This window comes from Quercus robur, chromosome 2, assembly GCF_932294415.1.
Source record: "Quercus robur chromosome 2, dhQueRobu3.1, whole genome shotgun sequence".
NCBI lineage: Eukaryota > Viridiplantae > Streptophyta > Magnoliopsida > Fagales > Fagaceae > Quercus > Quercus robur.
In genome coordinates this window covers 14,291,836-14,306,189 of record NC_065535.1, presented here as the reverse complement: position 1 = coordinate 14,306,189, position 14,354 = coordinate 14,291,836, and the positions used below count along the sequence as shown (strand labels likewise).

The 14,354-nt window shown below is 35.0% G+C and overlaps 1 protein-coding gene across 1 annotated transcript; it reads left to right on the top strand.

Moving 5' to 3' along the window:
- Positions 1 to 5,317: 5,317 nt before the first annotated feature.
- On the top strand, positions 5,318 to 11,308 carry LOC126712513 (rop guanine nucleotide exchange factor 1-like). Its single transcript, XM_050411858.1, has 6 exons — positions 5,318 to 5,877; positions 6,488 to 6,604; positions 6,915 to 7,453; positions 9,170 to 9,523; positions 9,979 to 10,289; positions 10,981 to 11,308. Exons 1-6 carry the CDS (start codon positions 5,589 to 5,591, stop codon positions 11,012 to 11,014), a joined length of 1,644 nt encoding a protein of 547 aa, XP_050267815.1. The 5' UTR covers positions 5,318 to 5,588; the 3' UTR covers positions 11,015 to 11,308.
- Positions 11,309 to 14,354: the final 3,046 nt, after the last annotated feature.

Here is a 14,354-nt window from a genome sequence, read left to right as displayed (position 1 = left end):
CCTAAAAATTGATACTTACAGAGATACTGTGGTCATGAGTTCACCTCAATGATGTTGGCAGCTCCACTTTCCTAGTCGGATTGGTTCACAATTGCAACGACCATCATCTGTTACTCTCTATCTCTCTTACATTCTCTCCATTTTTCTCTCTCTACTAGTCGTTTAACCCGTGCATCGAGTTTGGAAGGAAAAAAAAGCATTATATTTGAGTTTAAATAGTTACTATTAAGACTTTAAAAAGAAAAATAGTTAGCAACGTAGCATAGATGCATGGAATGCTTGTGAGGAGATGGGTCGATGGCTATATCTATCCACATCAGGCATTGGAATCATTTAAAAAAAAATGTAATCATAAATAGGTAATAAATAACATTGTATAACTAAAAAAATAATAATAAAATGACATAAGAAAATGACTTAATATTTTAAATATACATATATTCATAGTTAATTGGAATTTTTTTTTTAGAAAGTAATTAATTGATATCAAGAACATAATAAATTTAGGCCTAAAAAACTAACTGCATAAATAAAATTTTAAATTATCATTTAAAAAAAAAAATTTGTGATTAATACTGAATCATCAATGTACAAAAATCTATACAATATACACGTCTAAGTATTACTTTAGTCTTTGTAGTATATTATATGCCCATACCAATTTAAAAGGAAACTGTGTAGATCTAACTGATAGAGTCACATAACACAAATATTCTAATAACACTATTGGGAGATAGTTGGAAACCAAAGCCCAAGTGAAAGATGAAATAAATAAATGAAACAAATTTAGTATTTTTTTTTTTTTGGTATAAAATAATAAAAGTAAGGATGGAATGGTATTTTATGTGTACCTTCCAAGAAGTTGCCTTTCTGCTTAAAAGTTGCTGAAAAAGCAAAACTGAACTCCCTCACGTGACTATCATCTCCTCTTCTACAACGCCACTTTTTCTTTATCTTTTTAATTCTTTCCCTTTCTTAATTCTCTTCATTCTTATCTTTTCCGTGACATTCCCTCGTCTCCTTATTTTTATAAACCTCCTTTTTCTCTCATAGTGCTTCTGTAACTCTCTCCTATGTTTTCAATTTTTCATTTTATTTATGTTTCTTTTCCCCCACAATAAGATCATCCACTGCTTTCATTCTCATCATCTTCTTCTTCTGTCAATTGTTGTAAAAGTTGAAAAATGGGAAACTGTTGGGTTTGGTGGAGTTTGGACCTGTAAAGTTGAGAAGTAGACAGATGCATCAGATCATGAAATTAAGATTTTATTATTTTGGCATTTCTATTTTTTTTCTTCTATGTTTTTTGTGTCTTTGTTTTACAATTGTATGTAGTGGCGGAGCCAGAGGGGGGCACCTCCCCCCCCCCCCCGCGCACTCCACCTAAAATTTCTTTGTATATGTAAGGGACTCTGACACAAAGAAAAAAATGACTCCCAATTGATTGTAACTTGAAAGTGGTTCTGACACAAGAAAAGGAAAGTAAAAAAAAAAAAAAAATTTCTCAAACATTAAATCCTATTCACCTAATTTATTGCTCTTGTAAGCTTTTGTCTTGTCCCACATTTGATAATTATTTCACAATTTTTTTCTTCTTTAATTTCTATCATTATTTTCATTGTTAATGATACTTTTTGCAATATTTTATTGTTAAGTGATGTTAAAAATATTGCAATTTTACTATTTATATCTTACAAATTGGCATGTCACCAATCACAAAAAATAATGACAAACATCTATCATTATATTGTTTATATAACACTAATCACATTTTTACCACATCAATTTGTAAACTTTTTGTTGTAAATTTTGTAGTAACTATGAATTGGTTATTTTTGTTTGTTTATTTTAATGATATGAAATATATTTATTTTCTTATAATTGTTTCTTTGTTTTGTTATTATTATTGATTAATATTTTTTAGATTAATTTCACTTTAAATGATGTCTTTTAATTTTGCCCCCTCTAAACCAAAATCCTGGCTCCGCCATTGATTGTATGGTGCTTGTATCCAGTGAAACAATATAGTTTTTTAAAGAGAAGTCAACTTCTGTTAGTGTTAGACAATTTTGAGGTTAATAAATATAAATAATGTGGTGTACCATCATCGTTGCCAACGGTAATTGTTCCATTTTCTTCAACAATGATTCAAGAGTATTCCTTGAAAAACAACATAATCAGTTGCCAAAATATAAAAGAAATAGTAGAAAAACAAAGGTAGATCAGAATGAAGTGATAAATAAGGACGAAAATGGCAGACCACAAAAATGCACCTCCAATTTACTTAGTGGTAATGACTCGGAAGTGCCAGTGATTTTCATGAACATGTTAATCACTTGCTATATTGGCGTTGAGATTGTCAACGATTTTTTTCAAAGACAGAGGTGTGCAGTTGGAAAAGAATAAGTGCTTGCAAATTGCAGTTTTTTTGCAGTCCAGTTATATTTATATGTACCGAGAGAAAACAACAGTATGATGCAGTGTGATGATTTGTTTCTTTTGGTTGTGGTTAGCTATTTAAAATTCCAAAAGATACAATTGTTCAGTGTCTTATTTTGCAAAACGAAAAGACACAATTGTTTGGTTTTTAAATGTAGTTGTGTGGCATAAATATATGTAGCCACGTGGCGCAATGAAGTAAGGTCAACAAAAGGTCAAACGTTTCGGCTATTAGTTATTATATAGATTATCAATTTAGATTCTCTCTTACTTTGTTACTCTCATATTAACATCCTCAATTTTCATTTTAATTCTCATAAGTTGCTTTTTGCCTTTTAATCTTGTTAGTAGAAGGGGATTATAAAACTTTTTCTATTTGCGTGTTTTTTATTATGTCAATATATTCGAATTTTCTTTTTGACCACTCAAAAAAAATATTTTTAGAACTGCCACTACATGGATAGTAGTATTAAAAACCTTTGTGTGTAATTAGGGGTGTTCACAGTGCGGTGCGGTACGGTTTATCCAAAATCATAACTGCATTGTACTTCATTTTTGCGGTCACATGTGCGATGTGTGCGGTGTAGTGCGGTGCGGTTTAGAGTTTAGCCAAAATCATAACTGCATTGTATCTTATTTTTGCAGTCACATGTATGGTGCGGTGTATAAGATTGGTTTAAAGCCGATATATTTTTCAAATTTTTGGTTTTTCCTGCCCAACTCAAAACTGATTTTTCCCTTTGTTTTGGGCCAAATTTTAAACTATTGAGCTAGTTTTATTTTTATTTTATTTTAGGCTGGCTTTCTTAATCAATACTTGTTAGGATTATTAAACCTTTTTTTTTTTTTAAACTAGGGTTATTAAACTATTAATAATATATTTAATATTAAAAAAAAAAATATATTAATATATAAAAAAAGTACGGTGCATTATTACTTATGGTGCAATACAATTATGCCATTTTACGGGCAATTTTAATGCAGTTTTTGTGGTTTGGTGACACCCCTCTATAACCTACAATGATTTTATTTTATTTTTGCTGCACGTGTATCCTACGATGACTTATTGAATATGAAAGTCAAGCTTTATATTAATTAATTTCCGAACTCGAACCGGTGATCTATCATTTATAGTAAATAACACTTGTCGTTACTCATTAAACGCTAGTTAGCAGAATCCATCCATAAAATTACTTTCCCTCCGTACATTGACCTAAACCAAGCACGACCTTAAATAGCAAGCTACATAAGGTACCTCGGCGCGTGTGTTACTGTCATCCCACTATTACTAAAAAAATATATTTAACCAAGCAAGATTATAAATAGCAAACTATGGTAGAGTTTGTTTGGAAATAACTTATTTAATTGTAATTAAAAATATTTTGTTATAAGTATTATAAATAAAGTTAAAATGTAATTAAAATAATATAATAGGACTTATAAATAGTATAAAAATTGTAATAATACTCATAAATAGTAGTAAAAATAAGCTAAAAATAAAAAAAACTGACTTTTTAGTGTCCGTTTAAAAATAACTTATTTAGCTGAAATTTTTTTGCTAAAATTATTGTAGATAATTGTAAAATTTAGCTGAATAGTACAGTAAAACTCATAAATAGTACTAAAGAGTATAATAAGATCTATAAATAATAACAAAAATATATTGAAATATTTAGCTTGTCCCAAATGGACGGACACTTAGAGCATCCACATCAGCTGTGGTATATGTGTTAAATGTCAAATATTTGGCACATTTAGCATACCAAACACAAAAAACAATGCATTATCAGATGTGTTAAATGTTCCAAAAATTTGCAACATGCTACAGTATTGTCTCAAATTTGAGACGGTATGGACAACAATTGCATAATATATATTATTATTTTATTCCCGTTTTTTCTCTCCTCATCACCTCCCTCTTTCCGTCTTCTCATCTCTATCTTCTCCATTCGTCTTCCACAGCACGCTGATCACCAATGGCCACCACTCGACAATGCCGATCTCACCAAAGACCACCACTTGACGCCACAGACCATTTGTCTTCTCTATTCCGCTTCGGGTTCTTTTTTTTTTTTTTCCTTTTTTCTTTTTTTCGTTCACGTTTTTTGGTTGTGGTTTGATGGGTGGGTTGTGGTGGGTGGGTTGAGATGGGTAGATCGGTGGTGGGTGGGTTCGGGTTGTGGGTTATGGTGGTGGGTTATGGCGGTGGGTGGGTTGAGATGGTGATGGGTAGATCAGTGGTGGTGGGTGGATCAACTGGTGATGGGCGAATCGGTGGTGGGCAAATCGGTGATGGAGAATCAGTGGTGGTGCCGATCTCTGTTCTGATATGTTTTTTATCTTTGTTTTTCTGTTTTGGTGGTGGATTCGGTGGCGGTTGTGGGTTAATTTTGGTGGTTTTTTTTTTTTCTTGGTGATTGTGGCCGCAACAATTTTTCTGGTTTTTCTGGTGATTGTGGCCACAACAATTTTTCTGGTTGTTGTTGTGGTGGTTGATGATGATGATGATGATGGGGGAGGAATTTAATATATTATTTTAATGTGTTGTAAATATTATTTTAATATATAGAATTGAAGAATAAAATATATGATAAATAAGATATTGTAAAATGATATGGTAAAATAATAAAGTAGACTTTTGATGTGTCAAAATGATATATTTTTTTTGTAACATCTGCTATGGATGCTCTAATAAGCTGCCAAACCTAACCTAACAATAAATTTAAAAAAAAAAAAAAAAACCGCAGGCTGTGCCTTCCACGCTCCACAACCCCACGTGGACATATCATCAATTTTATCAAAGAAAGTAGCTTCCCCTGTCTCCGTAGCGGTCCCTGCAGTGCTGTTAACGCAACCCAACGGCAATTTCATCAAACCACATGATTGATTGCGAAACAAACGCAAGTTTGAGACAAAGGAGAGAGAAAAAGACAGAGAAGCACGTATCACTCACTCTCAGTGCCAGTACAGTAGAAGCAGTACCATCAACTTTATTTGCTTTTCTGTTATCACTCTGCTCAGCCCCTTTACTCTGAGAGACCATAAATTTTGTGTACAGTTCAATCTATAATTCGATCATCATAATCATAGGGAAAAATGTACGGTTATTATGATCCTTGATTCGCTTTGTGTTTGATCTTCTTGATCAAATGGGGAGTGTTTCGTCAGAAGATGAGCTCGAACGATTGAGCGAGCGCTTCGAGAGCTACAGTATCAGTGCGGACGTCAGCGAGTCCGAGAGTTCCGGTGGTGGCTTTTTGTGTCGGCCCTACTACGATCACGATTGCGATACAGAGCCTTCTTCGCTCGCCGGACCAGACTTCTCCGATAATTCAGCTTTTCCGGCGCAGGTTCCGGTGACTTTGCCGGTGATTGGCGGCAGACACGTCGTGATTCCGGCGGAGGACGAGACTGAGAAACCGGAGAGAGAGTTAACTGGTTAGTTGTTTCCAATTCTTTTCTCTTTCTTGGACTTATCTATTTTTGGAAAATTTAACGGTCATATTTGGATTCAGTTTTTATTTTTGGAAGATCTAACGGTTCAATTTTTTTTTCCCCTTATAAAGATTTGACTACTTCAACAGACATTGTGACATATTGGATCTGTACTATGTTTTGTAATTTGATTCAGTTTAGTTTTTTTTTTTTTGATAGGAGGATTCAGTTTAGTTGTTGAGGAAAAGAGTTAGGAAAATTAATATTAGGCCCTCCTTAAAGGCTTAAACTTTAGCCTTGTCATCCAAATTCCAAGGGACTAAAAATGATCATTTAAACTTGACGAACTTAAATCACTCATGAGCCAAACTCTAGGATCAACGGTGTGTATTAAGTCCTAATATGATCAAGTTTAACATGTTTAGCTCTTAAAAGAAATGGAAAACTGGAATTAACTCTCGATTAAATAAGCATCGGGACCTTAGTTCAGCTGATTACTTTGGTTTTGTTGTGAACCAAAAAAAAAAAAAAAATCCAAAACAAAAAGGTTGAGTTACTAAATTTCTTTCAACTTGTTGGGCTTAATCCATGGTTATGTTTTATGTGGTTGCAGAATTAGAGTTGATGAAAGAGCGGTTTGCCAAGCTTCTGCTCGGAGAAGATATGTCAGGTGGAGGGAAGGGAGTTTGTACTGCTCTTGCTATCTCTAATGCCATCACAAATCTCTCTGGTCTGTTTCTTCCTTCATATTTTAATATGATAATTGATCTTAATTTGGTCTTTTTTTTTTTTTTTTGGGCTAAGATTATGCATCTGTAATTTGTTGTGTGTTTGTGTTAGATGGGGGATGAAATAGAATGCGATAGAAAACATTAGCTTTAGAAACTTCAATTTTTGTGCAAATGGGTAGGGCTGCTTACTTTGTGTGCTGGGTACAACCTTTTTGTGTGTGTTTTAAATAGTTTTCTCGACAGTGGACTTAGTTGATTTTATTCTATTTTGTGTATGCTTATGTTCTTAGCATGAATTATATGTGGCAGCTACTGTGTTTGGAGAGCTGTGGAAGCTGGAGCCATTGGCTCCACAGAAGAAATCAATGTGGTGTCGAGAAATGGAATGGCTTTTATGTGTGAGTGACTCCATTGTAGAGCTCATTCCATCTGTGCAAGAATTCCCAGGTGGTGGGACCTTTGAGGTTATGGTAACTCGGCCTCGTTCAGACCTATATGTGAACCTTCCGGCACTCAAAAAACTAGATGCAATGCTGCTTGGCATTCTTGATGGGTTTCACGATTCTGAGTTTTATTATGTTGATCGTGGGATAATTGTTGCTGGAACTAATGACATAGATACATATCATTTATCTACATCCCCTGTTAGAACTTCAATTAGGCATCAAGAGAAATGGTGGCTCCCCTTCCCTAAGGTCCCACCAAATGGCTTATCTGAAGATGTAAGGAAAAAATTGCAGCACTCCAGGGAATGCACAAATCAGATCCTTAAGGCTGCCTTGGCAATTAATAGCAGTGTTCTGGCTGAGATGGATATCCCAGTTGCTTACTTGGACAGCTTGCCCAAGGTACAGGGCTGTTATGTTTTAAAATTGTATTCTCCTATTAAAATACATGGATTGTGAGCCAGATATGGATATTAAGTGAACAACTCTTCAACGACTTGCAGATGTAACAAATGCTAGACCTTCTACCATCATTAATTTTGATAAATTGAAGAGATTGTTGCATTTTATTCTTGGTAGTTAGTATGGTAGAGAATTTTTACTGAGATTTTCTGATTCACTTATATGTAGTAAAGTAATTTGGAGCTAAACAGATTACAGTTTTAGGGACATAAAACTCTACACAGTTAGATTTGCTTGCAACATGCGAGCAAAGACATGCCCATGGTTAATTACATTTTCCTTGTTGAAGGCTGTATCAGTTAAAATTACTGTTGGGTTGCAGAAATTTCTTCAAATAGAGGTTATTTTTCCCTTATGACAGGAATGGTGGGATGGTTAACTGTTACTCTTATTAGGTTAACATTCTCTAAATTTTTTTGTGGTTCCAGACTTCCAGTGAACAAAATCCTTCACAAACTATTAGTCACATTGGACAGAAGTGCAAGTACTATCATACACATATGCAGAGGCATAGGTATTGGTAATGTGGTTCTTGAAAAACACTAGTAAGCAAGCAACGAAGTTCCTAAGGTCCTACCATTATCAAGTAGATTTTAGTTTGTTCCCATTTTAGTAAATATGTGGCTCATTCAAATCATTCGGATCAAATCTAGTTAGCTAGGAGGCTTCATTTGTTTGATAATCTTGAGTTATAATCAGATTAATATGGGATCAGGTCAGTTTACGGTCTTCCTGTTAAAATGTGTCCTTGCTTTATTGTTGTTTAATAGTGAGTGATGCTTGAGTATGTCATGACCTTTTAAATTTATCTCCATATTGGTAATAATGGCATTATAATTTTGATGACAAGTCTCTTTTGTCTGGATTATGGGGATTTTCTCCCTACATGAGGTTCTTAATGTTGAGAATCTGTCTCCTTTTCCTGAATCTAGGGCCTACATTCTGAAATCAAGTGCAACCTATGCTTGTAAATATTTCTTATACTCTGTCATTACATAAAAAATCTAATTCATGCATATGTTGGTCTTCTGAATTGCCTTTGCTTGTGTGCTTGCCCTTGCCACGATAAGATCTTTGATATGTTTTGGATGAGAAAATAATGCAGTGCCAATTCTCCATGTTTGTATGATAGTCTTTTTGTTTCTAGTTAGAAACATATATTTATGATTTTGAAATAAATCAGGAGGCATTGTCTTTCTATTCAAACTGTCTCTGCATGTCTACATACCCATATTTCATGGCAAGATGATTTCATTCATTCAAATTATGTATAGAAGAAATGTTAATTTTAATTTATTTTTCTCCTTAAACTTCTTTGGATGATGTTAATTTATGTAAGCACTGTTCTATATTTCCAATTTATCTCTCCCACTGAAGGAGGTCTGTAGTTGGATGCACTAGCTAATCTCAAGTTGCGATCTGCCTAGTTTTGTCAGATTCTTTATCATGCAATTATTTGAGGATCTTAATTATATTCTCTGTTAATGATTCATGCATCATGGACTAGTATAGGATTTCTATTGTCTATTGATTTTATGAGCAATTAGATTTTTATCTTCCAAAGAGCATGTTACAGCTCAAGAAATTAACTTGTTTTGTATATTTTCTTCATTTCTCTCATTCTTTACCACATCATGATTTCTACTAATTTTTCAGAGTGGAAAAGCTTGTTTAGGAGAAATCATATATCGTTACATTACTGCCGAGCAATTCTCCCCCGAGTGCCTTCTTGATTATTTAGACCTTTCATCAGAGTACACCACTCTGGATATAGCAAACAGGATTGAGGCTGCTGTGCACATTTGGAGGCAGAAGTATCCAAAAGGTCATTCAATTCATGCAAAGGCTGGAAAGTCATCATGGGGTGGCAAGGTTAAGGGCTTTGTAGGTGATATAGAAAAGAGTAAGCTTCTAGCATATCGGGCTGAGACCCTCTTACAGAATTTAAGGCTACGGTTCCCCGGCCTCCCACAGACTGCTTTGGACATGAGCAAGATTCAGTATAATAAGGTGTAGCCCTTAAGCATTTATCTTCATTTGAAACTTATAGTTTTTGTTATCCTCTTTCTGTGTTTTGTTATTGTTGTTTTGTTTAGGCATCAATAGCATCTCTGGTCAGCATATCAATATGCACAATGTAAAATATACCATGTGATGTCATCCCAACAAAGAGAATCTCTTTTGCAAATATTATCCCTCAACTCATGCCATTGTAGCATCTTTTATGGCATTTTCAGACATGAACATTGACAAAATGGAAACTAATGTTGCAGGAAATTAGGAGGTAATGCATTTCAAGATTGTATGCAGGCATGATACAGGTCCTCATGGACCAATTAAGGACCTTGAAACTTTTTTTTATGAAGTGCCTTTACAACTCCTCACACTCCCTTCTCTTCCAAAATCACACACTGTGAATGAACATATATGCTAAATGGGAAGACTAATTTTTGTCTCTGCTGCAGGATGTTGGGCAGTCAATCCTTGAGAGCTATTCCAGAGTGATGGAGAGCTTAGCCTTCAACATAATGGCAAGGATTGATGATCTCCTATATGTAGATGATGCCACTAAGCAACGTGCAGCAGCAGAGTCAACTTCTCTGTATGACCGGGAAAGGTTTGGTTGTTCTCTTCCCAAACAGAAGTGGATGTCACAGAGCCCCTTCTCAACTCAACACTCACCGTGTGCTTCTCCATTCGCAATACCAGCATTCCATTCCAGTCAAACAGCTGGAAGCCCCAGTAGAAGGACGCATCATGCTGTAAAGAGTTTGAGGTACGCTCTAGATGAGAAGTTAGAAAAGTAACTTTTTAATGATGTAGAATTAAGAGTATACACCATACAGTATGGGAATCTCAGTGCCTTCATGGAATCTGACATGCTTCTGAATCAGTTTGAGATAACTTGTCTGTCAAATACAGCTGACAGACACATTTGTAGCTTGATTGGTACCTAAGATTAGAAACACGATCGTGTTTATTCTTTTATAATAACATAGTCAGAGATTCGTTATGTAGCTTGCATCTGGTACATAGTTTTTTTTTCTTTGTGTGTGTTTGTGGGTGGATGGTTCATGTGGAGTGATGGTTATCAGTTGTCAGATGCATCACCATAAACCACTTCCCATCTGCAACTCTCAGCAAGCAGTAGTCATTCATCTATGTTGCAGGAATCTTTTTTTATTTTATTTTTTAATTTTTAATTTTTATCCTTTATATTGCTTAGTGCCCATTTTCAAACTACGAAGTAGGTGTGTTTGAAAGCAACCTCTGAGAGATTGCTAACACTTGCTGAGTTGCCTTGATGGTTAAGTGGTTCCGAAAGAATGGAGGTAGCTAGGACCTGCTTTTTTTTATTAAGTTTGAAGGGGAGATGGTGCAAATCTTATCTAATATAAATCTCAACTGTTTTGGCTGATGGAGTCATAGTAGTAAATGAATGATATGAATTCAAAAACTACTTTCAGAGGAAATATGTCATCGAGTGCTTCGAGTCCTTAAAAGCAGTCATGAACCTGGGCGGAAGACCACAGCATATGCATTGCACTTGAGTTTGGCTAATCAGATTGCATGATGGGGCTGTTGAAGCAGATGTATTTTTGGAGCAAAAGCAGCTTTGAAACCGGAAAGCAATTATGAAGGTGAAAACAATGCACTCAGAACTTGGATAGGGCTTAAGCTACTCAACAATTTCAAGATAGTTGCACGATGAGATATTTAGTCAAAGCGGCATTTCAAGCTCCTGAATTTGAGCTTTAAATTCTTTTCCTCAAATATAATAACTTTTTGTCATTATTATTGTTGTTTCCGTTTTATGTAAAAAAAAAAAAAAATCAGAAGCATATATTAGCAGCCATGAGGAAGTAGTGCAATTAGCAAGTAATTAAACAGTGGAAGATAGCATGTTGCATAATTTTGGACAATGGACTAAGTACCTTCATCATCTGGGTCAGTTTTAGAGATATGATTGCTCCGTCCTCGGAATTTGAGGTGGTTACAGAGAGAAACAACGATTCCATTTTAGTTGAGTGGTGGTTAGCATCTTGGCCCAATAGCAGACCGATTTATTTAAGCAATCAGGTTGGAGAAGTTAGAAACAAAAAAGGTAAGAATAAATTAAAAATTAATTGCAAGTCTTGTTACTCTTTTAGCTCAGCCGTTTTTACAAAAAATAAAAAATTAAAAGAAGAGGAGGAGGTTATGTTAACGAGTGCCCTAACAGTACAAGTTAAAGATTAATAAATATTTAATTCTGAGCTGTAATATATACTTTTAAAAAAAATAAAATACACTTGTTAATGATTCATTGGTTTACACGCAGAAATTCATTGTAGTTATGTGTTTTTTTTTTTTTTTTTAATGTGTACAATGAATATATTTTTTGAAAAATGTATAACAATATTATTTAATAAAGCATTACATGCATCTTAACCCTGCCTTTATAGGACATTCGTTAACAAAATCCAACAAAAAATACCTTAGTTTGATCAATTTCATCCTTCCCCACTAAAATAAAAAAAAAAACTCCATAATGCATATCAGTTTGGAAGAATATCCTTTTACATTTGTTTTTGTCTATTATTTTACATTAATATTCACAATTGATGTGGAAATATCCACATTTTAACACATGATAGCGGATGTAAAAAAAACAAATGAAAGAGTATCATTGCCTAATCGGTTTTATACCTCAAGATGACATATCCCTTTTGTTTTGTTTTGTTGTTATTTTTTTTACTAGATTGCTTTTGATTTTTTTTTCTCTTTCTATCACTGTTCAATTCTCAAAGAGGCAGACCGTCTTAAGTCTTAACCCACTAACCAAGTACTCTGAAATCAAGAGCAATCTTTTCTCACAAATTTACAGACAATTTATAGTGGAACTGAAGAGGGAATATTGTTTCAGGAATACTGAATAAATTTTGGAATGGTACAAATCTTTCAAGGACCAAAGTTGACAAGTTCTTGTCCCCCCCAATAAACGCACGTTCTTGGTCGTAAAGCAAACCAAATCTAAAGCAAGTTAAAATCAGCCCAATTATACTGGTTAACATGGTCCACCATTACAGGCCAATCTGCTCAATAATCGAATGAGTTGGCCCAAACAAATCCAACCTCATTTCATCAGGGGTTTTCACTTGGGTGCTGCTCTCTAATCTCCATCCTTCCAATCTGAGCCCAATCCATTCAGTGATGTTTACCGTAAAGTATTGTTACAACTCAACTCTACCGACTTTTAATTCTCACTAAAATATCTGTCACTTTATTTTATTTTATTTTTATAGATATTATAAGATTTGAATTTATAGCGTAAACCTCGTTATGATTGCTTTATATCATCAAATCAAGATAACAATTAGTTTCTTTTTAGTCCATATTTGATGGAGTTAGTTTAGCCTTAAATTTGTTATATATGTATCTGTATTTAACTATTTATAAGAGTAATTCTACAGATACAAACTATTTTACAACATTTTTATAAACTGCTGATGTGGTTTTAATAATTTTCAAATAATCATTGATAAACATAAATGTGATGTTAGTGGTGGACCTATATTCTAATAAGAATTTGCCACATCAATAGTTTGTAAAAATGTTGTAAAACAGTGGAATTTTTTTTTTGATATCTACCATGGGGACCAAAGAACCGAGGAAGGATACAACAAGTTGTGATTATCATTATAAAAGCATTCTAAACCCGCGGAGGGGATCCCCCCGAGGATAGGAGGAAAGGGGACAAAATACTTCTTGGAAGGCCGAATGGAGAGGATGGTGTTTAGTGAGAGTCAAGGTAGGTGAAGGAGATTTCTAGTGAAAGCTCACCTACTGCCTCCACACTAAATGACTAGCAACAGCTTTATCAGCTGCATTGATGGGGAAGTGACCTAAACAGTAGAATTTACAACTACGCATCTTTTTCTACCACCTTCAACAGAAGTTTAAAGGGACAAGTGTCCTAAGGAGAGTCTGGGGGATTATAGATGGAGAACTAGGATGCAATTAGCTGAGGAGTATGCAAAGAAAGAGGACTTCCAGATGAAAGGACCTCCCAGAAAAATCAAGGAAAAGATATTAGAACAAGAAGAGAGAGAGAGAGAGAGAGAGAGAGAGAGAGAGAGAGAGAGAGAAGTGTACATCCTTGTGCAAAAAGATCGTCCTCGGGTGAGATTGTAAAGAACCATTTATATATTTAATCTTTGGCTTTCGTTCCTTCCTTCTCTGTCTGAATCCTTGGGCTAAGCCCAACTTGCTTTACCCCACTCTCTTTACAAATATCTATTGGTTTAGGCCTACCTGGATAGCACAAATTTCACTATTCTAAGTGAGTTTGGGTCGCCAAGTTTTTGTGTCCTTACAATTGGCGCCGTCTGTGGGAAGTAAGGTTTTGTTGTGGGTTTGTTTTTGGTTAGCCACGGCCAACCTGGAACAGAATAGGGAAGAATCTGTTGATTCATAGAGGGAAAATCAGTTTGTTAATCTAGAGCAAAGGAGAGACAGACATCATATGCCAAGTGTCATGGTAGAGTCCTACCATACGGAGTGTATTGAGAGGAGTCATTTAAGGATAGGGAGTCATGTTTTGCACAATTAGGAGATGCGGGAATTGCAACTCGAGATAGATCACTTGCGTAGGAAGCTGCAGCGAAGGGAGTGTGACAAAAGGAGTCCATCACCCGCATCAAGTGATGGATCAGAGGAAAGTAGGGATCGCTCGTATCGCCATAGGTCTAGAACCCCATCTAGTGAGTCCTTCTCAGCATCTTCATGCTAGGATAAATTGGAAAAAGGCATGTTCAAGCGTGGGTAAGGGTCATCTCACCGTAGCATGGGAAATGACGTG